We start from the raw sequence: 28,000 nt of genomic DNA on the forward strand, positions 1-28,000 counted from the left end.
CTATTCGATGAATATCAGCTTTTTATTAAATATTATTAAAACATGCTAAAAACCTTTTTTTTTCTTTCTTTCTGTTAACAGATGTAAACGAGGCTACATTAAATGACTTGATATTTTATGAGCTCATTCATGGCAGAATAAAACTGAATTGTTACATGGAATTATAATACACACAACCTTATTAATAAACCTAATAGAAAAAAAAGATAATAAACAGCAATGCGTGTTGTACCACAATGCCAGGAAAAATAAGTAAATGAATCACTGAATCGGGGTTTGAACTGGTTCCAAACCGTTCAAATGAACCGATTGACCAAATTAATCGACCTTTCCATCACAACTCTGTAAACAGCCCAAAAAAAAAAAAAAAAAAAAAAACTTTTTTTAAAACTAAATTATTATTAATATTTACATTGTCTTGAGGAACAATAGACAACTGTGTCCTGATTTTAGACAGGAACAAAGGGACATTCTGTTCCACTTCAATGGCATAATCCCCATTCATATCTTACGGAAATATGGACATTTTCCATGGCCTGCAGTGGTCATAGGCCTCACAACATGCTACCTTTCCTCTTATTACCACAGCAAAATGGCATTGCTATCAGATAGAGGCACTGGTCCCAAAATCAGTCATGTAGACAGGTAAGGAGCAAAGAGGTCTTATCTGCACCAGCAGTTACAGAGCTTGGGTGGGAAAAAAAGAAAGAAAGAAGTAATTTACTGCACATTTAATTACTCATTCAGGACTGAAGCAAGAAACACAAAGGCAGAAACATGTGCAGTGCAGTGACATAAAAGGTGATAGCAGATATGCGTTCAGAAGACTAACAGGCATTCAGAACAGCCCTTTCCCCTTCCCCCTACCCTATCACCACCCTCTGTGACAAATGGGGGATCCAACTTCGTAATCCGATGGCTTTGAGACTGTGGTTAAACCCCCCCGGTCCCAGTAATCGGCTGGTGGCAGGCTTAGCCATGACCAGGGTAAATCATTTACATGCCCATATAGGCCACCAGACTTCTCAAGCAAATCCAGTTATGGCATTAAGTGAATGTGTTTTTTGACAGACATCATGAGATTCCACACAAACTTCAATGTAAAAAAATAATAAGTAATCTATTACTTACAGGGTAAAAAGACTAGAAGTGGGTTTAAACACATTAAAATTAGCTTAATGTAGGAAGAAGTGGCACTAAAAATGATTGGTTAAAAAAAAAAGGTATTATTAAAAATATATATATTATTAACACTATTGTTACTATGGGAAGATAACTGAAAGATCAATAAAGCAATAAGTATCTGACCAAGAAATAACTATATGAATTGGTTCTATGACAGCAGCATAAAAAAAACTAAAAAACGATGCACTTGTTGCCATTAGTAACAGAACGGTTGCTGTGGACACAGAAGATTCTCGAAGTCTTTCGTAAGAAAGCGTTACACCAGGGGTCAAACACGAACTGTAAGCAACATCGTGAGTAAATGTAATTACTTGTTACACTTGATCAGATAATCATGGGATTCACTGAACATAAGTGATAAACTGAATTACAAATCACTTTTAAAACAGAATTACATGCAAAAGACTGTATTATATGATACACCATAGTGATTTGAGAACATACAGCATTTTAATTTTCTTACTGTCCAATTAGTCCACCTGTACATCATGTCTTATCATATATTTTTGGCTGCCAGATAATTGGCAACTTTCTAACTATATTTATATAGTACTAGTCCATGCATTTGAGGGTGTGTAAACATTTTTATGTAATAGGCACAACATATATGGCTAAAATGATCAATAAGTCAAATGATGTGAAGATTGCTCCCTCTGCAGGGCAGAAAGTGGTAGTACATCAGAGTCAGCCCACAGATGTCTAGCATAAAACAAAAATGCAAGCTGTGAAATTCTGTTTAAATTGGATTTCTGGTGAAATCAAAAAAAAAAAAAAAAAAAAAAATTCTTACATTATGCTTTTATTTTTTATTGACACAGACAAATTCTTATTCTTACAATGTAATATGAATAAAATGAATTAAATACATATTAAATACACATTACGTTTGAGCATGAAATAGGACGGTTTCATCTCACACGACTCTTCTTCAATGTGGACACGTCGCCGGAAGCTTTCCGTTTGCGTGAAGATGTATCTTGAACCTTCTCTAGATCATCTGCAGCTGCACCAGGAAGATAGTAAGCGTCCATTGAAGGAGATGGCTCCTGAAAAAATTTAAAAAAAACATTAAAACGGCAAAGTTATTAAATCATACAACTTGTTGCCTCAACAACCATTTCAGAGTTGAACAGAAGAAGCAATTACTGTGATAACATTTCCACATTATTGCTTCTGGTACATTAAATGTCAGGTGTAATAGGGCTGCATGATTAATCAAAATAAAACCGAAATCGCTCATGCCCGAGTTTGGGTCACTTATAATATACATTTGTGAAGGCAACATGGGCCAACAGTCTTCACAAACTTGAAACTAAAGAGAAGCTCAGTGGTTTAACTTCTGAAAATGAAGACAGTGATATATATTAGTATTGAAATTCTACAGTTGTACTGCAAAATAAAAGAAATTATTACTATTTTTTGACAGATTTTTGTGAAATGTTACTCAAAACTCATTTCTTATTTTGTTTGTTTTAATTTGGTAATTGTAATATTATAATAGATATAAAAATAATATTACTGTAAAATAAAAGGAGTTTCTTTCTTCTGTTGAACACAAAATAACTATATTTTGAAGAATGTTGCTAACCAAACAGTAGACGGCATCCATTGACTTCCATAGTAGGAAAAAAATACTATAGATGTCAATGGGTGCCGTCAACTTTCTGGTTAGCAACATTCTTTAAATAGTGTAATCAATATTTTTATTATGATTATTATTTAATAATTAAATAGATAATTACACAACTTATTTATTAAGAGGCTTAATAAAAATTAAATAAAAATCATCCTCTCACCTGCATGAGGTAATCAGCAATATACTCTGGTTTTAGGCATTTGACCCCCTGAGCTGCAGCCTCACTGATGTCCACTCTGACATCACCCGGTTTTAACCGACTAAAATCCACGAACAGGTGTGTGGTCTCTTGAAACAGCGAAGGAGAAGGGTCTGGTAACACCTATACAGAAAAAAAGAGGGTTAAGACATGACAAAGAAACAATACAGAGGGGGGAAATAGCAACGACTGCCTATAAGGTCAGAGGAAACCAATATTTTAAATCTGAAATCAAAAGAGACAATATGACGAAAGACAACAGACCTTGGCTCCCCCAGACTGCAGCAGCCGTCTGAATCCAGCATCTCTGGCATGGTCAATATTCAGCATTACAGTCCAGCCGCCAAAAGCTCCCTGCACATCAACAGCATCAGGCACTGCACCATGTACTTGCAGGTTCATCCATACAAATGTATATAAGTGTACCTCCTTCTTTGAGACGCCATGTAGCGTCTTCCTCCATCGCATGGCTGCCAGTGCAAGTCTCTTCTGCTGAGAGTTGATGGACGGCAGAGCGTCCAGTATAGAGCTGCTGCCCCACTCATACTGCTCCTCCTAACACACACACAGACACACACTGGACATAAACATGAGATCATGAGTGAAAGACGGGGAACACAAACGCAGACACACACACACCTTTATGAAGTGTCCTTCTGCACGGCAGGCCTCCAGGTATGAGCGGTGAAGGATCCACTTGCCCGCTGCCATGGCGGCCAGATACTTCTCATTGCGCAGAGGATAACCCACAACCACGTGAGTGCAGCTGGGGTCAAAACTCTGCTTCTCCAGCACAACACCACCTGCACATGTAACACATACAAGACGCATCATATCACAGAAATTCAATTAGGGATAGGATATAACAACTGGATTGTCCAAAAACCAACTAGTTGTGAGGTTGTTTTTTGCTTTTTTAATATATAAAAAGCCATAGTAATGTTTTGTAAACAGACGCCTCATATGCTCACCAAGGCTGCATTTATAATACAGTAAAACAGTATTATTGTGAAATATTATAATAATTTAAAATAACTTTTCTATTTTATTATATTTTAAAATGTCATTTATTCTTGTGATGGCAAAACTGAATTTTCAGCATCATTACTCCAGTCTTGAGTCACATGATCCTTCAGAAATCAGTCTAATATGCTGATCTAATGTGTTCATGAGATTTTGTTGTTTTTTTAACAATGTTGAAAACAGTTGTTCTGCTTAATAATTTTGTGGAAACTGAACAATCTTTGTTCGAAATTTTGACTTGAAAGTTCAAAAGAGTAGCATTTATTTGAAAAAGAAATATTCTGTTACATAAATGTTCAATGCATTAATTTACTGGATAAAATATTAACAAGTATGAATTTTCGTTTTCTGCTTTTTATCTTTGGGACAGTCCTATAATTAGCACGCTGTTAAATTAGTTTGAGAGTTTTCATTGCAAAATGCTCTTTAAAAAACATTTCAAATCGAGATGAATGTCTTTGGCCATTACACTGTCTTGTGCCGTCTTCCAGAAACAAATGCCACATTTTGTCAAAAAAAAAAAAAAAATTCCCATTCCCATTCCATTATGCTCTGCCACACATTTAAAAGCTCCCAAAGATGTGGTCTGATCGGAACCTGACAACAGCCCAATTATACAGAGGGTAATATTCAAAAAATATTATTGACTTAAATGCACTGACATTATTGGATGAGAACTGAGCTGAATGATGACATCACTGTTTTCTCCAGAGCTGCTTTATAGATGAATTGAACTCATTCCATAATTGATGAACTGAACTAAATCAACACTGAACTGACTTCAGCTGAATAATGACTGTTTACTATTGTCTTTTTAGAGCTGCTTCTGTTCGGCACCATTGAATCATCATTTTCCTGTTTGTCACTGTAAAGCTGCTTTGAAACAATCTGTATTGTATAAAGCGCTATATAAATAAAGGTGACTTGTTTTGAGGGTCCCTAAGGGGGCTTTCACACTAGGCATGTTTGCTACAGTCCGATTGTTCCCGGCTCCCCCCGCAGCATTGGTCAGGTTTCACACTCAAACCCAGGTGCATTTGCATTCATCTTACATCATCACAAATGTGCACTGCGTGTGATAGAAAACAGGACGTTGGTCAATATATTGTGTTTCTTTAATTACAACAATGTATTGCGAGCCATTCATTAGCCGCTCCGATTGCACTCACTATGCGCACTGCACACTCGCTTTTGCTCATTTTCAAAGTAAATCATCATCACTGTAATCCCCTTTTTTGAACTAATGACATCGTCATTGGCTAAAATGCATGTGCAGGTTACTTTACTTTCTGAACAAGTGAGCACCCGAGTCACTTTAACAACCACGCGAATCACGACACCCGTGCTACCCACACACATAGACATGTATAGAAAGGCTAGATGGCTCAAGGCGGAGTCAGCTGTGTCATCACTTGGCGGCCATCTTAGGTCAGGAGACTGCGCTGCTGCTCCCTGCTGCTGTGGACGGAAGGTGAGTGACATACGCCAACTAAAATGCTCGTAACTTGCTGAATTCTTGACGGATTTACAAACGGTTTGGTTTATTACAAACCTTATTAACGTGGCTATGATTTGTGCTGATGCCGTTTGTGGCTATAATTTTTCACAAGTATGCAGTTAAATAGCCGCATCCCTGATGTTTATGACACACCAAGCCGTTTGAAAATCGGTTGAAAATTGAGCAAAATATAGTTATTTCAGCACTACATGCACAATAGACTTTAATGTTATAACTGGACGAGCGGTCCTGTCCTAAGATGGCCGCCGTGTGACGTCGTCGGGTCCCATTGGCTCTCAGCGCCGGTAAGCTATCTAGCCTTTCTATACATGTCTATGCCCACACACACAGGACAATGGAGGAAATCGAGTGTATGCTGTTTTTGGATGTTTTTGTTTTTGTTGTTTTTTATTCAGGATACTCCGTCTGGCGCGTGCAATGATGATGCAGTGAATAGTGACGATTCTCTCTGACCAATCAGCAGTCTGCCTTGTTTTCACGTCACATTTTAGTATCGCCTCGGCTCGCCTCAGCTCGCTTGGAACCTCGCCGGAGGTGGTACGAAAAAAAGTACCTGGAAGCGGGTACAGTCGAGTCGAGTCGAGTCGAGCTGGTACTGTGTAGTGGAAAAGCGCCATAAGTGGTATTGTGTACTGACCGAGCTCCTCTATGAGATGGCTGTAGTCAATGCGTTCCTGTGGATTCAATGAAGACAGCAGGAATCGCGGAGGATCCTTCTTCACCTCGTCCTCATCTTCAATCTGTTGAGAACAGATTCAGTTAGATCAGATTTAAATAAAATAATTAGAACTGCTGTCCATGGATAGGTGTGTGTGTACCGGTGGAAGGGGAGCGGCTGCAGTTTTAGAAATGGGGAAAGCAATACTAGGAGCTTCAGGTGTTTCAGGGTTTTGTAGCGTGACGACTCGAGGCGGGGTCACCTTTGGCCTCAGTTGCGCATCAATGACTTCAAATGCGGCTAGAAAGGGTCAGAAGAGTTGAATCATTCAGAACATTTGTATTGTACTTTCACTTCCTCACACTCTACCGTTCAAAACAGTACGTCAGTATGTTTGAAAAATAATAATAATAATACTGTTTATCAGCAAGGACATATTCAATTCATCAAAAGTGACATTAAAGACATTAATAATGTTACAAAAGATTTGTATTTCAAATAAATGCTGCTCTTTTGAACTTTCTATTCATCAAAGTATCCTGAAAAAACGCATCATGATTTCCACAAAATATTAATTATCGGAGTATAATCGTTTTCAACACTGATAATAATATGAAAATGGTTCTTTCTACCAAATCAGCATATTAGAATGATTGCTGAAGGATCATGTGACACTGGAAACTGGAGTAATGATGCTGAAAATTCAGCTTTGCCATCACAGGAATAATTTACATTTTAAAATATACTAAAATAGACAGTTGTTTTAATTTGTAATATTTCACAATATTTTTTATCAAATAAATTCAGCCTTGGTGAACTGTTCACCAAGGCTGAATTTATTTGATTAAAAATATTGTTCAGAACATAAGAGACTTCAAAAACATTAAAAAAGAATCTTACCAACTTCTAACTTTTGAACACTTTTTTCAAATGCAAAACCTTGCATACCCATTTCCACCAGTTCAGAGTCAGTCATGGAGTCCCTGCCATTGGCCGTGTGGTCAGAGGGGGGAAGCGGGACGAGGGCTAGAGGTTCGGAGTGCTGGGAGGGGCTTCCAGGCCACTGCAGGTTATCGGCCAGTTTAGCTCTCTCCTCTCGTGCTGTGGGATCATCCCACACGATCTGCTCACTCTGAGATGGCTCTGTGTTCAGGTCCACGTCCACTTGACGTGACATCCTGCCAAAAACACAATCTTATAACATGCAATCTTAAAAACGCAACTTCACAAAGCAAAAAGTGAGCCTTGCTGATGACCAGCATCTGATGCAGGTGAACAGGATGCAGAAAAAAAAAACAGTAGCAAGAACATGTCCTGTGTCTACATTCCCTATAGTGAACACCTGAAAACTCTGCTGTATTCTCTTAGATGCTACAAGCTTTGAGACACCGATGGGATCAGAGAGAGTACTCTGGGTAGTCTTGCTTTTATACCGTATGGCCTCTAAATTCCGGCTCCTTCTACCCATTCGCCCCAGGCTGTCCGGGGTGTGGGGTGAACCCTGCCCCCCTGAGCCTGTTCTGGCCAACCGCAAGGAGCCTCGACGACCGCTGGTCAGTTTAGTGGCAGACATGATCTCCTGAAGCTGCCTTTGAAGATTCTCTCTCATCTCCAGTGCTTCTGTAATATCTAAAGGAGGGATAAGAAAAAAGGAGAGAAAAAAAAGCTGTGAATTGAGACAAAACTGACAGAGATAACACATAAATCAGACACATCTTTAAAGATGACTCACTTTTTCTCTCATTGCTGAGGGTTTGATCTTTCTCAGGCTCTCCCACACTGACTCGCTGAGGAGTCGAGATGTCTGTTATGTCGTCATTAGGGCCAAGCTTGAAAAAAACAACATTGTTTTAACAAAAAAAAAAGCTTGATAAGCTTAATAATATGCATGGATTGAAGAGTATGGTAATGCAGTTATTAATCCCTCACCCCGGTCTCCTCACTCTCAGTGAACGCCCTGAGTCTGGTGCGGGGGGTGGTAGGGGGAGGTGACCTCTGAGTGCAATCTGCCATCTGACTCATGGTAAGGCTCATTTTGGGGTTGAATGTGAAAGGGTAGAGCGACTCTGACACATGCTTCTGCTCATCTGCACACTGAAAATAGGATGAGCAATGCATTGGATGAAATCTTAAACTTTTCACAATACTTTAGTCACTCCAGATTTTCGCAATTCCACAATTGCTGAATAAAATGCAAAATCAACTAAATGTCAAAAAATGTGTATGCAATCCTAGATGATTCGCCATTTCACAGGAAAATAATCGCAAAAATTAATTAATAATAATTGTATAACTGAATTATCCCCAATTTAAAGTTGTAATGCATTATTTTCACAAGGATAAAGAAGCCATGCACATTATGTCAGTGTGAAACAGTGAAAGCAAAACTTTCTCACAAGCCGTCTCACATAAGTGCCAAGGACTGAGCGAAGTGATTAAGAATCATGAATGAATGACCAAATGAAATGCTTTACTAAAAAGAGTTATTGAAAGCGATGCATACCACAGAAGAGAACTCAATTCAGTACTGACATACTGACCAATGTCAGACTGGCTGCGGATTTCTATGCGTGAGCTTGCTGCCTGTCAGCACGTGAGTACCGCTTGTGTTCTCTTTCTAGGCTTATTTGCTTGACCGGTCAAATACACACAATTATGTGAAAATGTCCGTCTTGGAGGTTATATCATAAGTGAACCAACAGCTTGGGGGAAAAAACAGTTTGGGATGTGTCAGTATTAAATCTACACATTACTGTATGTCTTAAAGTGAAAGCAACCTAATATACCCGCTGCTGTCTGTGCCATTAATGTTAATCACACAACAGGAAAGAAAGCACTGTTTGTATCTGTATCTTTATGTTGTGTTTATTTGTTCAATTGTTCAATCCGTCCTTCGGATGAGACGTTAAACCGAGGTCCTGACTCTCTGTGGTCATTAAAAATCCCAGGATGTCTTTCGAAAGAGTAGGGGTATAACCCCGGCATCCTGGCCAAATTTGCCCAGTGGCCTCTGTCCATCATGGCCTCCTAATCATCCCCATACACTGACTGGCTTCATCACTGTCTCCTCTCCACCAGTAAGCTGGTGTGTGGTGGGCGTTCTGGCGCAATATGGCTGCCGTCGCATCATCCAGGTGGATGCTGCACACTGGTGGTGGTTGAGGAGATTCCCCCCTTCTATGTAAAGCGCTTTGAGTGCCGAGAAAAGCGCTATATAAATGTAATGAACTATTATTATTATTTGTTCAATTGGCATTTGTTTCTTTGTTCTTATTTTATTACTGACTGATTACTTAAGAACTTTTAACGTATTAGGGAAGTATTCGTTTTGCTGTGGTTTGCTTTAAGATTTTGGTCATATTGCGTACCACAAGTGATCAAGTTATTAAAGCTAGATACTACCACTAGACTTTTTGGTAAGAAACCAAAATAAACAAGATTTATGCATTGTGTTTGTCCCTTGTGTTATGTGTGCTCATTTCCCCAATTTTCACATTTTGATTATCTTTGCCATCCTCAATCTTTAAAAACAATACTAGTTTCATAACACTTAACTGTAATCTTTAGCAGATCTCAAAATGAAACTGCACTTTTCATACTGTACAAAATAATGTTTTGACACTAGTTTTTTAAGCCATAACATAAAAATTATTATCTACTCATCAGTATCGGCCAGAATTGTATTATTGGTGCATCCTTAATGTATTTATAGACACTTTGTTTTGCGCAATATGCATTTAGAAGTATCTGCATGTACGTACAGCCTGTAGCCAGTGTTGTGACACTATATGCAGTCCTCTCTCTTTGACAGCTCTGTATTCTTTACTGTTGTCTCCAACTTTCCCCTGGTAGATGAAATGAGTGACAGAGTCGTCACACGACCACCTAAAATAGACAGCATGGTATTAGACTCCACCCCTTCACCCTAAAACATGCCTTACCAACATCTCAGCTGGCACTGTTTTAGATTTATGTAATGTAAATTTGATTCACTGAGAGTCAGATATTTTGATTTGTTACATACCTGAAGTCTGCACCGAGAGAGGCGGCCACTGCATTGAGCTCACTCTGTTTCTTGCTTAATTTCTTGCTCACACACACCACCACCCCCCTGAGAGGAGCTGCAGTCTTCTGCTCCACCTGCAAGACACACACCTGTAAATGCCTGTATTCAGATAAACGTAGCGAGTGTATATGTCAGTATGAGTGTGTACCTCAGGTTCAGGCTCTTTTCCCAGTTGTGGACTGGCAGTCATGGCTGCGAGGTTTGTGACATGACTGCGGTTACTGTTGGCAACTGCAGCGTTAAGGTTCCTCTCGATGACCTCTGACAGAGGAGTCTCCAGCCCCTGACCCTGCTGTGGGTTATTACCAGGAGTCTGTAAATGGTCAAACACATCCTGCAACAGAGACGTACAAACACGTAACAAAACTTAGTTGTCATTTAGTTTTATTTAATCATCCACTCCTCTTTGACCCTTATAATCAAGCAGGCTGGTTTAGCTATTGTACCTTTTCATATCAGACTATTAACAACATTTTAACCCTAAACAAAGCGAAATATGTTTTCTGAACTTGAAATTGCAGCTGACCTTAGTGTTAAATGAGGGTCCGAAGAGTCGGTCTCTGCTCAGGAAGCGAGAGGGAGTGTCTAGTTGGAGGGAGGTGTCTTTTTGCAGGGTTCCTTTGGCATCCTCTTGTCCTGGAGTTGACACCTCAGGCTGCTCCTCCTCTCCTTCTCTTAACTTCCTGACTGCTGAACGGACAGTGCGGCTCTGAAAGCGAGTCGTGTCCAGAGGGGTGATGGCAGCGCTGTTTTGTGGGCCCAGTAGGGGTAGCTCTGGGGAGCGTTGCTGGAGGCGCAGAGGTGGCGGGTCTTTCTGAGATGCTCCAACAAAACTGTCTTCACTTCTCTCTACGGGAAATAACAAAGAGGAAAGTAATAATATAAAGTTTAAGTGACCATTTCATGATGGTGTATGACATTTCCTAATTTAATGTATAAAAATTGATGAATCTGACTATTTTCACATCAAAAAAGATAAAATCACTGCACTCAACCGTTCGGCTTCAATCAGCGTACAATCAGGCTAAAGAATTTAAAATAGGCAACAATTATTTAATCAAGTTCACATAAAACAGAGGAAATCATTTTCGGTCAAATGACTGTTAATTTTTAATAAACAGTCTTATCTAATTAAGGGCATCATAAAAATACAAATATTGGAATATTCTTTTCAACCGATCCCTCTTTAGGGAATATTTTTAAAGATTTTCCTTTATTCATTCATAAAAGATCCAGTAACATAGCAAATAGATCTGATATATATATCTCGATAAGACTAAAACATTTATATGGCTACATACTGAAGGTTGGTTATTAAATACATGAATAAAATACATTCAGAAGGTTATAAAAGCGAGTCTTAGTGCTCAATTCTGATTAGGGCTGGACCGAATACCATTTTTTGAGCTTCGAAGCTTCGGTAGTAATGAACATCGAATATTCGAAGCTTCGGAGAGAGGGGGCTGAACATATTCTTCTCTCTAATAAGAGCAGGAATCTCTATGTGTCTGTATGTCCGTTTGCATTTTGATTATTTCGAGAACCGTTCATCCAATCGACCTCACAAGGGAGTGCAGTGTTGTATTTGGTGCAATATAGATGGACACACGAGACGCCACACGTTCAGAATTAATCAACTTTTAGTAAACTACAGAACAGCGCGAGCGGGAAGCGGCGCGCCTCACGTGGGCAGGGCTTACAATTACTGACAAAGTAAAGGGTAGATTTTAAATAAAGAAAAACGAAATTTAAATAAAGAAAAATGAAATTTAAATAAAGTAAAAACGAAATTTAAATAAAGAAAAACGTAATTTAAATAAAGAAAAACGAAATTTAAATAAAGAAAAAACGAAATTAAGTTAAATTAAAAACGAGATTAATTTAGATTGATAATAACGGGTAAAAAGGCTAATACATTTTGTTTCTATTATTCTATTTTCCACAATGTCAAAGCAACTCAGCTTAACCCAAAACACAAGCTCAGGCATGCACTTCGGTCCATAAAAACTCCGCGCTCTTCTATTTCTAGCATGCACGCGTTTTCCGCGTGGCTCGAGCCGCGCCTGAGAGACGTGTGTCTCATGCAGGCAGTGTGCAAACTCCAACCTGTTAACATGGGAGCCGAAATAAAAACGGACATACCACGCAGCCAGTGTGTCGCCGGCCTTATTCAAGCGCGAATGAGAACCGTTTCGCGGGGGATCCCAGGTGTAAAAAAAACAAACAAAAACGAATATTCGAATGTCAAATTTTCACATCGAATACCAACCCACCGAACGAATAATCGAATATTCGGGTCCAGCCCTAATTCTGATATTTTTGTATAGCTGTTCATATTGTTGTTTTAAATGTGGCCAATATCAGATTCCAGTGCGAACACATCATGGTCTTGCACATGCACAAAATAACGACGTAGCACACTTTCATATGGAACTAAACACAAAGGACATTAAAAGTAAGTGCATTAAGTGCAGGCAATAGGAAAAAACAGAGGATGTGAAAAAGGAGAACAGAGTTTTTAAACATTAATGATACAAGCCCTCATGTTTTGCTTGTATATAGGACTGTCACTAGAATGCTTCTGGGTTCTGAAAGATTACTGTCCTTCCACGGACTACCTTTCACAACTGTCTTGATAACTTTGGATATGTAAAATCTTTCAAGTGACTCCATTGAGTGCAGAATTGTGAAGAATGTTGATCTAGTGATGTAAAAGTCGCATGAATTCCATTATGATTGTTCAGACTGAGGTCGCACTGCAATACATCTGACCTGTATCGGATTTAGTACCACATATGGAAGTGGCACAAATCGGAATCGAAAAGATCGGATTCCATGTGGTTTGTGCTGATCACACTGTCATGACAAAAACATGACCTCAAATCAGTCACTTGTGAGGAAAAAAAATCGAATGTGATTTACATTTTAAAATACCCTTGTACACTAATTTACATTGGAAAAACTATTTGTCCATTAAAAACCCGTATTAGTGAATATAAATCTGCGAATAGGAGATGTGATGTTAATTTGCCAATTGCTAGACATTTTCACAACCATTATCACGAAATTAAGGATTTAACTTCTATAGGTATTGAAAAAGTAACAAACGCACACACACAAAAAAAATATAACTTGCAACGAGAAGCTTGCTCGATGTATTGATTAAACAGCATGCCTCCTCTAGGTCTTAGTGAAGACTTTGACCTCTCTTGTTTTCTTTAATTAGAATTTAGTTGTTGTTTGTATTATTTTTTCTTATCATGATGTACTAAAATTGCAATCAGATTTTTTTGTTCAGTGAAAGTGGATGGCGATATGGATTTATGAACTGCTTTTGGCCTGATGCGTTTGATCATTCTCTACTTTTATTCTGAATTGAAGATTTTGTAAGTATTTGTTTTGTCATTTTAGATGTTGAAGGTTATAAATTAATGATTTGTATGTGCTGTGATTGATGTGTTGAATATTTTGTGGATGTTGTTGTGTATGTTGAACGTTTTGCGTGGTTGTTTTTTAGTGTTGACTTGTTTGGTTGGATTTATTTCATTTTGATTTGTTGATTTAGGTTGTAAACTCTTGGGATGAGAAGCACCTGTGATGAGAGTCTCCACCTGGTGATCATTGGACTCGCACTCTTTTAAAGATTATTGGGGACAGTAACATTGTATGATTTACTGAAGAAGGTTGATTGCCGAAACATCTATATAAACATATATAAAAAAAATAAAAAAGGAAATCAATCACAAAATGTTTATTAAAGAGACCTCACAAATATAGTAACAACATATAATTGCTGAAAAACACTTGAGATCATCAGTTATAATTCTACTTCTGACTAACCTGGAGAGGGTGGCAGGGCAACCAGGTATCGCCCCTCATCCGCACGCTTCCCTGTTCTGGCAGACTCCAAAACCCAGCGGATCGTGACTGCAGGGAGACCCCATTTCTGGGCTGCCTGGTACTTGGTGCCCTCAGGTGTCTGGAGTACCAGATGAGTGCTAGCAAGCATTCCCTTCCTTTGATTAGCGGTCCGCACAAAGTAATCCTGAACACTGCAGATACAAGTGTAGGGGAGAGAAATAAGAAAACATTAGAATTATAAGGAATTCAGCAATTCTGGTTATAATTCTGAATGCTAAAAAAATTTTTTTCGTAGTGTAGCACAATTTGGCCAAACATAGTCACACATTAAAAAAAATTATTACTTAAAAGAAATATTACTTCTGTAATAATACAATTTTCACTGTAAAACAACAAACACTTGAGTATTTAAGAAATGTAACAAAGTACAAATGAAAAATTCCAACATTTCAAACATTAAAGGCACAGTATGCAAGTTTTGCCTCTAGAGGTCGTTTTATTTTCAAAACAATAACAAACGCATAGCTTGATGCAGTGAATGAGTGTGGAATCATGGGAGTTGTTGTCTTCACCTCCACAGCCGATGGACAGCAATCTGACAGGACTCATGACAGAAATCATGTTCATGGGTGAGCTAATGCATTCAAGTTTTATTAACGTTATTGTGGTATGAAGCAGCGCGGTGCCGAGGGCCTGGGACATTTTAAGTTGCTGTATTATTATTGCCTATATTCCAGTCGGCCGCTAGTGCCGCTCCTTTCGTTTTGTTGTTTATTTTATGATTAAAGTGATGTTTGACATCTGTTATGGTTCTATTGCATGTCCCTAATTAATTGTCGATGCAGCTTATTTAATTTTACAAATGGAGACGCTCCCTCAACCTAGGGGTTCGTGTGACGCACGTTTCCATATATGGACATAACCTGTTGCAGTGGGCGTGGTTCATTGGAGTTTCCTAGGATAAAAGGAATCATGATGTGGAACACGTGCAGCGCAAAAAGAGACTCCATACTGCTATTGTTCCCATTCCCCTTTCCCCACGCAACTCAGAGTTGTAAAGCAATAGATAATACAAATAATTCAAGCATCAAGAACTCTTCTGGTCTAAATCTTTCCTTGTACACAACAACTGGTGCCGAAACCCGGGATTTCAAGGATTTAATTTATGAAGAAAAGGGAGAAGACTGAATGGGATTGTTTGAAAGAAGCTGCGTGGGGAATTCGAACTTAAGTCATGGATTCAGCGGATTTAAAGCGATTGAAGATAAAGCGGGGAGTGATGCGAACTGCAACGACAAAACTCAATCAGAAAATTGATGGTGAGTTGGATAAAGAAGAACCATGTTTTGCGAAATTAGAGGAACTACTTGATCAGTTGAAAGATAAAGAAAAGATTCTCATAGAACATGACAAAAATGTTGAAGCAGTAACTGAAGAAGAGGATTTGGAAGATGAGATAACTATAGCAATGGAGTATATGGATGCAATAAGTGTGAGGAGAACAAGAGTGAAACGCGCGTTGCGCATGGAAGAAGTAGAAAGCCAGTCTGGACAGAGTGAGCATGGATCTGGACCATATAGAAGAGACACAGTCAAACTTCCCACGTTAGTCATTCCGAAATTTTCTGGGGAGATATGTGAGTGGCAAGGATTCTGGAGTCAGTACGAAACAACCATCCATGATAATGAACGTTTGAGCAAAACTGACAAATTCAGTTATTTGAAATCATTTTTGACCGGCACTGCAGCGAGTGCAGTAACAGGCCTCGCTTTGTCTAATTTTAATTATGACACTGCCATTGATCTGCTTAAAACCCGATTTGGCCGTAAAGATCTAGTGATTAATGCTCATATGAATAAGTTACTGAACATGACTCCCGTAAATCGAGCAACTGATGTGAGCGCTTTGCGCAAATTGTATGATGACTGTGAGATACAGGTGCGTAGCCTTGACGCACTAGGTGTTGTAGCAGACACTTATGGAAGTTTATTATGTCCTATCTTGTTGAAAATTATTCCAGAAGATATTGCTCTCGAATTCACTAAATCAGAAGCTGACAATGTTCTTAAAGCAAAGGAGTTGATGGACTTTCTGAAAAAAGAAGTGGAAAGCAGAGAAAGAACTGAGAATCTCATTCAGAAGAAAGAAGTGTTTCAAAAGGAAAGGAGGAATGCTGCAATTGACAAGGAGTGCGCGCCAGAGTGCAGGACGAAAAGGTTCAACGCCGGAAACATAGCCTCCTCTGCCGCAGCATTTCATATGTCGAGTCTGAATGACAGTGACTGTTTGTTTTGTGGTAAGCCTAATCATAGCTCTCCTGATTGTACTGAATCCACAGTGGATATTAGAAGAGAAAAATTGAGACGATTAGGCAGGTGTTTTGTATGTCTAGGGCCCAGACACATTGCGCGCAATTGCAGGGCGTACGGTATTGAATGCGCACAGTGTGGCAAAAGACATTATAAAACAATTTGTAACCAACAGTCAACCCAGACACGAGAAGCAACGATAAAACCAGAGGTAGATACTGCTCAAGCTCAATGTTCAGTTTCACCAGGTGTTTGTAATGATAGAGCAGTGCTGTTACAAACTGCAACCGTTTGGGTAGATACGTCACGACAAAGCCAAATTACTAGATGTTTGTTAGATGGGGGGAGTCAACGTAGCTTTATCCGTGAAGATATTTCTAAAGCTTTGAACCTACCAGTAGTGGGTACAGAAATAATTAAGCTACACGTGTTTGGTTCCGTAAATGCCAAAAGAATGATAGTAAAAAAGGTTAAGGCTAGTTTGAGAAACCTAAAAACAAATGTGTCTGTTAAAGTTGAATTATTAGAAACCCCAAGTGTATGTTCATCTAACATTAAAATGGCTAACGAAGAAATCAGACACTCTCTTGAAGCAAAAGGACTCCAAGTCGCGGATCACCCTGTGAGAGGCATGGAACAGGAAGGTCTTGGAATTCTCATCGGAGGAGATTACTATTGGAACATTGTGTCAGGAAATACAGAGAGACTGGATAATGGACTTGTGGCTGTAGAGAGCAAATTCGGATGGTTAATTCAAGGAACTGTTTCCATCCCTGTAATGAATGTGACAACTGAAACAGTGGATGTAAATGCTCTGCATATCTGTGTCGGTGAGGAACAAGTGCTGACTGAACAGCTGCGTAGTTTCTGGGAGACTGAGTCGTTGGGGATTATGGACATCAAACAGAACCCAGAGACAGATGCGCTGTGGAAATTTGAGCAGTCCGTAAAGTACCTACAAGGTAGATATGAAGTTAGTTTGCCTTGGCGAGAAGAGAATATTAATTTGGCTACTAATTACTGTACTGCTAGAAATCGTTTGAACGGCCTTGTAAAACGTTTTCATAATAATAACGAGTTGTATGAGCAATATGATTACGTAATACAAGAATATATAGCTGAGGGAATTATCGAAGATGTAACTAATGTTGAGACCGAAAATCCAGTGTATTATTTGCCTCATCATCCCATAATTAAAGAAAGTAGGAGTACAACTAAGTTGTGAATTGTATTTGATGCGTCATCTCATGAACGAGAAAGCCGTTCACTTAATGAATGTCTCTTAAAGGGACCGAATCTGAACCCTGACTTGCTAAGCATTGTGATAAAATTCAGGCAGCATAGAGTGGCTATGATGGCAGATATAACGAAAGCTTTTCTGCAAATTGGCCTGAATGAGAGAGATAGAGATGTGCTTAGATTCTTGTGGTTCAAAGAAAGACCCACCCCTTATGAAGAGATTAAGGTGGTAATTATGAGAATGACGCGTGTGCCATTTGGTGCATCAGCAAGTCCCTTTCTATTAGCTGCAACTATTAGACACCATCTTAAGAAATATGAAGAGAAATATCCTGAAGAAGTCAAAGTGTTGGATGAATGTCTATATGTGGATGATTTCATAACAGGAGCAGATGATGTGGAAAATGCACTTAAATTGTCCCAGCGAGCCAAAGAAATAATGTCAAGTGCAAGTATGAAATTATGCAAATGGAACACAAATTCCTCTGAGTTGCAAAACGAATGGAAACAACGAAATAAGGATGAGATAGTGGAAATCAAAGGCTTAAATCCACTTAAAGTTCTTGGTTTAACGTGGAATAGAGTCACTGATGAATTCATGTTTGAAACTAATGAACTGATTGATTTTTTGCAGAATAAAAAAGACACGAAACGAGAGGTCTTACAAGCAGCTGCGCGCATATTCGATCCCATTGGATTTTTGTCCCCGTTTACCATTCGAGTCAAATGTCTATTTCAAGAGATGTGGGAGAGAGGAATTTCATGGGATGAAGATCTTCCCAGTGATCTTGCGCAAATCTGGCATCAATGGTGTTCAGAGATACCCTATTTGAAAAGGATAAATATTTCACGTCGTTATGATAATGATGTTGAAATGAAATGTGACGAAACGAGTGTAAATACCACAGTTGAACGTGAGATTCATGTATTTACAGATGCCAGTGAGAAGGCCTACTGCGCCGCGGCATATTTGCGGTGCGTAAAAAGAAATGGAGAGTGTAAAACCAGTCTGATCGCTTCCAAAACTAAAGTTGCTCCATTAAAGAAAATGACACTACCCAGATTGGAGTTAATGGGAGCACTTATCGGAGCAAGACTTGGAAAATTCATATCGAATAATCTGAATGTGAGTGAAAATAAAATGTATTTCTGGACTGACTCTATGATAACTTTTCATTGGATTAGGAGTAATTCCAAACAGTGGAAACCGTTTGTGGAGAATCGAGTAATTGAAATTCAAAGTCTGACATCACCAGAAAACTGGAAGCATTGTTCTGGAAAGGAGAATCCAGCTGACCGCGGAACGCGTGGAATGAGCGCTCAAGCGCTCCAGAAAGAGATGTTTTGGTGGTACGGGCCGGAATGGCTGAAAGACGATTCACAGACGCACGACACCGAATCTCAAACGATGAATGAAACTGATGTGATGGAGTATGTAGTTCAGAAAACAATGATTGATCCAGACTGTAAAGTTGCACCGCTGTTTGATTTGAACAAGTACAGCGGACTCAACCGAGTTTTAAGAATCACATCATGGATACAGCGTTTTGTGCATAATGCACGGACACAGGAAAAACGCTATGGACCATTGTGTACAGATGAGATTCAGCAAGCAGAGCAGTACTGGATCAAGCGAACTCAAAGTGAGTGTTTCTCAAAGGAAATGGATAGTTTGTTGAAAAATGATGATGTGAACAGGAATTCGAAAATCATTTCATTAAAACCATTCCTGGATGAATGTGGAATTCTGCGCGTGGGAGGGAGATTGCAGGAAACGAACTGGTCTTTTACCCAGAAACATCCGTACATCTTACCAGGTAATGATGTGTTTTCAGAACTTTTGATCAGAAACGCACATGAAGAAGTGATGCATTCAGGTCTACAAGCCACTCTTAATCAATTGAGAGAAGTGTACTGGATACTGAAATCCAGACAGATGACAAAGAGTTGTGTCAAACGTTGTTTAATCTGCAGACGTGCACGTGTAAAGGCGGGCCAACAGGTCTGTGCACCGTTACCAAAAGAACGCATTAACGAGGCTCAAGCATTTGAGATTACTGGAGTTGACTTTGCTGGTCCAATTTATGTGAAACCAGAAAACAAGAAGGCATATATTGCTTTCTTCACATGCGCCGTAACTCGAGCTGTGCACTTAGAACTTGTTTCCGATTTGACCACTGATGCGTTCCTGCTTGCCTTTAAAAGGTTCATTGCCAGACGTGGTATCTGCAGTGTTATTTATTCTGACAACGCTAAGACCTTCAAGAAGGCTGAAAAAGATTTGAAATTCCTGTGGACATTGATAAACGGTAAAGAAATACAAGAATTGTTTGCAAACAAGAGGATTAGATGGAAGTATATCGTGGAGCGTGCCGCTTGGTGGGGTGGCATGTGGGAGCGTTTGGTGAGATCTGTTAAGACGTGTCTACGTAAAGTACTTGGGAGGTCATATCTCAATTTTGAGGAACTCCAAACTCTGATCTGTGAAGTGGAGGCTGTGATTAATTCCCGCCCTCTTTCTTACCTGCACACAGATAGCAGTGAACCTTCGCCTCTCACACCTGCTCATTTCCTGACCGGACAAAGAATGACTACTCTTCCTTCCTATCCGTTACATGATTCCAGTTTACTGAAACCGACTGCCATTCAACTTAACAAAAGACTACAATATCGACAGTTGTTGACTACTCAATTTTGGAATCGATGGAAAAGGGAGTATTTGATGGAACTTCGTTCTGCACACCATGTGAGTAATATATTCAAACCATCTACATTTAAAATTGGAGATGTTGTATTGATTCACGATCATAAACAACTCAAGCATATGTGGAAGATGGGACGTATTGAAGAGACCTTCATGGGAAGAGATGGTAAAATTAGATCGTGTGCTGTCCGATTGCCGTCTGGATTTGTGTATAGGAGACCTATACAATTACTCTACCCTTTAGAAGTGGATAAACATTGACTAATGACAAGTTCATCGGGCCGGAGTTTGTTATGGTTATATTGCATGTCCCTAATTAATTGTCGATGCAGCTTATTTAATTTTACAAATGGAGACGCTCCCTCAACCTAGGGGTTCGTGTGACGCACGTTTCCATATATGGACATAACCTGTTGCAGTGGGCGTGGTTCATTGGAGTTTCCTAGGATAAAAGGAATCATGATGTGGAACACGTGCAGCGCAAAAAGAGACTCCATACTGCTATTGTTCCCATTCCCCTTTCCCCACGCAACTCAGAGTTGTAAAGCAATAGATAATACAAATAATTCAAGCATCAAGAACTCTTCTGGTCGAAATCTTTCCTTGTACACAACAACATCCAAGCTCCCTGTTCCCTGAACATGAACTTTGTTAGTTACGTTTGATCACTTAAATTCATATTATTTTATATAATTAAAACAGCAGCAAGTGCTCAATTACTACTCATATAGGTCACTTTATCTGACAAACTAAAATTAAAACTATTTTGGGTGAACTATCTCTTTAAAGCTTCTTTTCTATTGGTAGCAGGTTTATAAACGCTGCTCAGTGCAAATCTGGTGAAACGGGTGTCACACTGACAGGTTATAAGCAACCCAAACTCAGAGCGCTGATTGCATTTACTGCAAACAGAGGAGCTCTTTGACACTGAAAACACGGGTGATGAGCTGCTCACCTGTAATGAACACAACGCCATGCTCCCCTCTGAAACTTGCTACACATTTTTTTTAAGTCAAATCACAGGCTTTACCATTTGATAAACGCACCAAGCCATTTTTCGATTCTGATTTTTTTTTGTTGATAAATGGTTCAGCCCTACATTTCAGTGTAGTCTGATAATTAAAATGATTCAAAAAGTTGTCCTTAACTGGATTAATGACCATGTCCATCTCACAATGAAGGAAGTTGTGTGTACTTCAGGCTTGTGAAGTTTTGTTATGAACTTGAAACTGCCTAGAAGGAGAGCAGATCTCAGTGAGCAGTGAAAAGAAGGTCTCACCTTGCTCCCAGGTGTTTGGCGAGCTGAATGAGAGAGTCTCTCTCAGCTCCAGTAAACTGACTGACGGACAGCACACAGTCTTTGAGAGGAGAGAAGCCCTCTCTCACTGTCACTGGAGTGAACAGAGGATGAGAGGCTAACGGCAACACACACTGCTGCTCCAAACACATGGCCTGAACACACACACAAAAACAGGTCAGTAGTAGCGGATGACAAAAATTACAAAAGGTATCTTGTCCGTCTGTGCATAAACTGTGTTTCTTACCAGCCAGGTATCTGTTACGACCTCATCTACTGTGGCCTCCACGTCACAGCCCAGCAATGGCACGATGGCGTAATGCGCCACTGCTCTCGAGCGGCCCACCAAAATCTTCCCAGCGTTTTCCATGACTAGTTCTGAGAGCTGAGCTTCAGCCTCAGCTCCAAAACCGACCAAGATGAAGCGCTTCCCTGAAAACAGGCCACCCTCTGAGGTTTCGACCAAGGTTGAGTCCTTCCCTGCTGCTGGAGGCTCTGGAAGCAAAACGCTCTGCCGACTCCTGGTACTATTAGTGGTCTGAGGCAGCTCCACTACATTAAAGACAGTCAGGGAAGAATGAGGAAGACATACAGGAGTAGACAGAGGAGGAATGAAACATTTATCAACTCACCAATAGTCTGGTCAGTCTCCATGTACTGCGAGAGCAGGTCTTCTTCTGCTCTGGCTTGACGGGCTGGACTAGGGGCAGGAGGGGGAGCTACAGAGTGTCTGGAGGCACGGGGAGCAGCTTTCTGAGCAGCTGGCATATCAACAGCGGCTGGGGCAGGGGGCAGGAAGGAGGGGTGGAAGTAACCATCCTCTGGGAGCAGAGTACCATGGGAGAAACTGTCCAGCAGCCACTGCACGGTCACTATATGGGGTCTATGGAGAAGAATATCTCTGAGAACCATATTTGAAATCCTTAAATTGCACCTTATTCTGGCTAAGGACGGCAATTTAGGAAGATAGGAAGAGTCAATCTGAACGACATATGCTATGAAACTTGCATATTCAACAACTAGTTCTCCCTCAAAAGTCCTCATAAAGGCCCCAATACACTCACGGCGAAGAAGATGCAAAAAGAAGTTCGAAATAGCTTTTCAGCTATATACACCCATGCGCACCTAACTATTACGTAATCGCCACGGACCAAAGGTGGTTTGAAGGTGTTTACCAGCCATAGCAAACTTTTCCAGAAAATTCTCTTTGGAAAGCTGTTTCGAACTCCAGACTCGAACTCCAAACAAACTAGTTTTAGCCTGATTTTTTTAAAATAAAGTCACACCAGTTCATTCTTCGATTTCGCTTGAAGTATATCGGGTCCTTTATAACAACCTGTCCTGGATCCTAAACTTTGTTAGGTGGGCCTATAAAAACTTATAAAGCAATTAAAAACTAGATAAAATAAAACAATTTTATAATAAAACAGTCACAGGTTTTGACTGACCTGTGAGTGGCTTTGTCAAGGAAGACTTTAACACTCTGGTCTGGTTCTCCCATCACTATGTGCGTGAGCTCCTGGCTGGGCTGGTTAAAGCGCAGACCTCCAGCAGAGTTCACCATCCGCCTCAGTTTCTCCAGTTTCTTTCCGGAAAGTCCACACAGGTACAACTACAGGAAGAAAAGTTTTGCTTTTAAATTTCAGATTCAACATTTAAATTCACACAAATGCTAAATAATTTCATTTAGATTTTTAATCTAAACAATGTCCTAAATGTGTGACTTATAAAAATACAGGAAACACTCATATTTGAGTCAAACTAACCTTACAGCCATCCAACAGGTCATCTACTCGACAGACAGTGATGTCAAATGAGTCGACCGGATCAGGAGTCTCTATGTGGCTGATTCCTGCAGTGGTGAGGGCCGTTTCATTTACATTCATGCTGATATTGGATATATGACTCAATCCCAGAAGTGAGGGACCTTCTGCACAAACAAATTACAAAGTAAATTCAATTAATCAAAATGAATCAGACATAGGAATTAGTAATAATATTGATTTATTCGGGTGATGTTTTTGTGCATTATGAAATAAATAAAAATTATAACCATCTTGTGTATTGTCAATTTACATACTAGCTTTCAAAAGTTCAGGGTCTATAAGATTTTTTTTAATGTTTTTTAAAGAAATCTCTTATGCTCAACAAGGCTGCATTTATTTGATAAAAATATAATAAAAACAGTAATGTTGTGAAATATTATTACAATTACACAATCGTTTTCTATTTTGAATGTATTTTTTAAAATGTAATTTATTCCTGTGATGAAAAGCTGAATTTTCAGCATCATTCAGTCTTCAGTGTCACATGATCCTTCAGAAATCAGTCTAATATGCTGATTTGGTGCTCAAGAAACATTTCTTATTATTATCAATGTTGAAAACAGTTATTTATTTTTGGTACCCGTGATACCTTTTTTCAGGATTCTTTGATGAATAAAGTTCAAAGAACAGCATTTATTTAAAATAGAAATGTTTTGTACTTTAATTAATGTCTTTACTGTCACTTTTGATCAATTTAATGCATCTTTGCTGAACAAAAATATAAATTATCCCCCCCTAGCCTGGCTAACGTCAGACCTCTTTCTCATTGAGACGTGGTCTGGGAACCACATGTTCATTTTCTCGTATTTGAGGCGTGGTTTACGAATGCCCAGAGCCGTTTATTGGGCGCTATGAATGTCTATCAAATGCGCCTGTACCTCATAGTCAATCGTTTTAATTATACCAGATGACGTATGTAGAGCGACAGAAATTCGACGAGGAAGAAGACGAAATAAACTTGCGTTCTAAACTACTTAGAACACTATCTAAGGCTGCATCGAAAGGTAACTTTGCGTCTGCTGCCATGTTAGATCCATAGATATAAACAAACTGCTTCGGTGTGTCGCATAGACGTCGTCATCGTCTTGCTGCTCCCTCCCCGTTCTGTGATTGGTTCCCTCGCTGAGGCGAAAATCTGGTCCATGGAATCCAGGCTGACTAGCAGCGTGAATAAAATCGCGCTGCGCACAAGGCAGCATGGGGGAAACCCAGGCTAATCCCCCCCTGTAATAAAATAAAATTCTTAAACCATAAGTAAAGTGTTTTACTCCGCACCCTCTTTGCTCCTGATGGCTCCTGTAGGAGTGGAAGTGTTGGGTTTGCCCCCCTTCTCCTCAGTTCTCTTCTTCTCTCCACGCTCCATGGCATACCTGCTCTCATCCTGACAGAAGCCCTTCTCGATGCTGTCAAACAGCCAGTGCAGGGACACACAGTATACGTTCCATTTACGGGCAAACTCATATTTCTGACCTGAAATGCAACACACAAATTGAAGTGAAGTACATGCTAAGGCTGTAACCCAAAACAATGTGATGGGGTCAGAGATTATGGGGTCACCTGTGGGTTCATTGACAATGAGGTGAGTGCACTCATTCATCTTGAGCTGTCCTGTGTAGCTTCCTCCATTCTGACTGCACAACCTCTGAACCTCTTTACGCTCCACGGTAGAGAGTCCTGTCACACACACTGTACAGCCTTTCAGAACTGGACACCGATAGTCTTCTGTATTCAGCTCAGAGTGATGGAAAACACTGGGGGGGGGGGAGATATGAGACCTTAAAGGGATAGTTCATCCAAAAAGTACCTGTATGAATTTTTTTTCAGAACACAAAAGAAGATATTTTGAAGAAGGTCAAATAAAACTGTTGATGGACCCCATTGACTGCCATTGTATTTTTTTCCATACTATGGAAGTCAATGGTGTCCATGAACTGTTTGGTTACCCATTTTCTTTAAAATATCTTATTTCGTGTTCAACAGAAGAAAGAAATTCATACAGGTTTGGAACAACTTGAGGGCGAGTAAATGATGACAGAATTTTCATCTTTGGGTGAACTATCCCTTAAAAAGTTACCATGTAACATTTTTTTATCGGAATATTGTATTTATTATAAATGATTTATTATAAATGTTAAAAATGCATGTGCCCTCGTAATCTTTAATCAAAATAACTTGAATATTTCCTCTTTATTTTTCGGCGGGAGGGCAGGACAACCTGTCACTCACATGAAATCGCAGCAATAGCAAACAACAAAGGTCCAATCAATTTCCGATGGACCAAGTCCGTCCTACATTTTTTCTTGTTCGAGAAGCTGTTTCACTCGGCTATTATATTTCACAATAGGTGAAAAAAGACTATCAAAAGTCAGCATGAAATGAAAATTGTGATCGTATTTTCTTCCGAATTCTGACATATCCATTTTGAAACATTTTATCAAACAAGGAGGTACTTGATTTTGAACATTGAGAATTGATTGGATTGTTGTAATTTGCTTATTGTCCGGCTCTTGCCTGGTACACATTCATCAGAGAAGAGATGTCAATGCTAGGGGGAATTTTGCGAGGAGAGTTTAATGAAAGATTACGAGGGCTTGTGAATTTAAAAAATAAATAAAAATGATTTGGATGGATTCATCATTTATAGTTTAATTAAAGATTACGAGGGCATGCGAATTTAAAAAATAAATAAAAGTGATTTGGATGGATTCATCATTTATAAAAAAATTATAAAAAAAAAAAAAACACTGCAAAACTCAGATAAAAACACAACAACTATCCATGTTGATTTCATAATGACTTTAAATAACTAATTTGACCGTGTAGAAGTTAATGAGTTACCTATCCTGAGACTTTTCCCAGCATGCTTTCACCCAGCTGGGCAATAGTATGGGCTTCCCGAGGCTTGCGGCCACCAGGTATTTCTTACTCCCCACTTCACCCGCCACCAGGTGAGTAACAGACACGTTGAGATCACGGTAAACCCGTCCACCCATCAGCTGGACAAGATCCATCACTTCACTCTACAAGAACAACAAAAACACCGCTTATTTGTCGTGCAGAACTGCACATATAAGTGTATCGCCATTTCAATCCCAGTTTACAGCTAATGTAAGCAAACGTGGACAAATAATAACAACATTTTAGCATCAATCATAAATGTTTTCTCCGTACCCGTGCCTCTTTGTCGAGATTGGTGCAGGAGATAGTGATATCAGCCATTGCCATGTTGTACACAGGCTGCTCTGCTTTGGGAACACATCTCTGCTTCTGCAGACAGAACAACACTACCAAAGGACTCACGATCCTGCATCCCAGCTGCAAAAATCAAAAAACATTCAGAGTTTTAGAAGACCATCAAGAGTTTTAGAAGACCATCAACATTTATAATAATACGGGGACAATTAGGGAAACATAAATGGACAGAACACAAGAGCTCAGGTATTACAACTGAAGCTCTACATCATTCTAAGCATCTTTGTCAACACAGAGATTAGTGATGCACTGAAATTCAGGCAATTAAATATACACTGCAAAAAGCAGATGCTGTGCACTGTAGAAAGTGAATCCTCACCCTCCTGCAGTGGTCAAAGGAATTGCTGGTGAAATCACTGAACACAAACAGGGATTTGTCATTGTGGTCCAGCTCTAGTGCGGCTTCCTCGTCCACCGTCTGCACATACTTCTCTGACTGAAGTTCCACTATTGCCTGAAGACAAGCATATGACCTTATGAACAAAAGGCCTATTCATTGTATTAACCCAGGGGGCATTTAATGATAGCTATTAAGAAGAATTTCACTTTTATCACCTTATAGGCCTGTAGAGCCAGATCAGACTTCTGTCCATTGCGCTCAACAAATTTCACAATATATACATCCCTGTTGCCTTTTGACATGGTGGCATATAATCTAAATTAGGTGGAAGGAAAACAAATGTACAAGGACTTAATACTGTCATCAAGACACATGTAAACATCTGCTAGTATCCCGTTATCGCACGTTGTTACTCTGTAATGTAACATGTCTCTATGCTTTAACAAGTTAAATAGGAAATCAATACAAAAATCAAACAAAAAACGAATGTTACTTATGATAATAACAACGAACAATCAGCTTCTCATGGCAGGTTGTTTTGATGATCTCACAATACAAATGGCCAAACAAGACAAATCAAAGCAAGTCATACTGTCGCATACTGCTGTGTTAAGTTATTAAAATAAAACAAACAATTATAATAACAAACGAAGACTTACCGCGAGACAGAGCAGAGGATTAAAACTAATTTCTAAAAGACTTTGATCTCATTTCAACTTCATTTTTTATTATCATTTCTGCAACTGCACCCATATAAATAACTATTGTATGAGACAACTGAATAAACGATTAACTAATCTGTGTGTATTTCATTCAGAGAAAGCCGTATTCCAGTCATTCGCGCCACTAGCTCTGAAAACAACTTCCGCTTCAATTCTGTTTCTT

General features: G+C 39.4%; 1 protein-coding gene across 3 annotated transcripts; it reads right to left on the reverse strand.

Moving 5' to 3' along the window:
- Positions 1 to 3: 3 nt before the first annotated feature.
- Positions 4 to 27,995, reverse strand: topbp1 (DNA topoisomerase II binding protein 1). Of its 3 annotated transcripts, XM_082183979.1 has the most exons (29): positions 27,775 to 27,995; positions 27,331 to 27,430; positions 27,095 to 27,229; positions 26,695 to 26,838; positions 26,362 to 26,543; positions 25,081 to 25,274; positions 24,799 to 24,993; positions 23,464 to 23,627; positions 23,146 to 23,309; positions 22,330 to 22,580; positions 21,945 to 22,249; positions 21,680 to 21,852; positions 14,127 to 14,338; positions 10,813 to 11,135; positions 10,435 to 10,620; positions 10,245 to 10,360; positions 9,982 to 10,105; positions 8,150 to 8,314; positions 7,953 to 8,049; positions 7,654 to 7,849; positions 7,121 to 7,398; positions 6,381 to 6,520; positions 6,200 to 6,302; positions 3,660 to 3,823; positions 3,447 to 3,575; positions 3,285 to 3,374; positions 2,982 to 3,143; positions 2,070 to 2,231; positions 4 to 1,884 (listed from the first exon to the last, which is right to left on the reverse strand). In XM_082183979.1, exons 2-28 carry the CDS (start codon positions 27,415 to 27,417, stop codon positions 2,094 to 2,096), a joined length of 4,617 nt encoding a protein of 1,538 aa, XP_082040105.1. In that variant the 5' UTR covers positions 27,418 to 27,430; positions 27,775 to 27,995; the 3' UTR covers positions 4 to 1,884; positions 2,070 to 2,093. The 3 variants fall into 3 exon arrangements, with proteins under 3 accessions (XP_082040105.1, XP_082040106.1, XP_082040104.1); XM_082183980.1 differs by having other exon boundaries at positions 4 to 2,231; positions 7,169 to 7,398; XM_082183978.1 differs by having other exon boundaries at positions 4 to 2,231.
- Between the last annotated feature and the right edge of the window lie 5 nt (positions 27,996 to 28,000).

Source organism: Leuciscus leuciscus (genome assembly GCF_965113295.1).
Source record: "Leuciscus leuciscus genome assembly, chromosome: 11".
NCBI classification, from domain to species: domain Eukaryota; kingdom Metazoa; phylum Chordata; class Actinopteri; order Cypriniformes; family Leuciscidae; genus Leuciscus; species Leuciscus leuciscus.

What these genes read in the sequence shown, in the direction of transcription:
- topbp1 (XM_082183979.1), bottom strand. Translation starts at nt 27,417, where the DNA reads ATGTCAAAAGGCAACAGGGATGTATATATTGTGAAATTTGTTGAGCGC. An exon ending in CCTTTGACCACTGCAGGAGG is followed by an intron (nt 26,839 to 27,094) that starts GTGAGGATTCAC and finishes TGATTTTTGCAG; the next exon opens with CTGGGATGCAGGATCGTGAG. An exon ending in TGTTCAAAAGTTAGAAGTTG is followed by an intron (nt 6,521 to 7,120) that starts GTAAGATTCTTT and finishes GACCCTTTCTAG; the next exon opens with CCGCATTTGAAGTCATTGAT.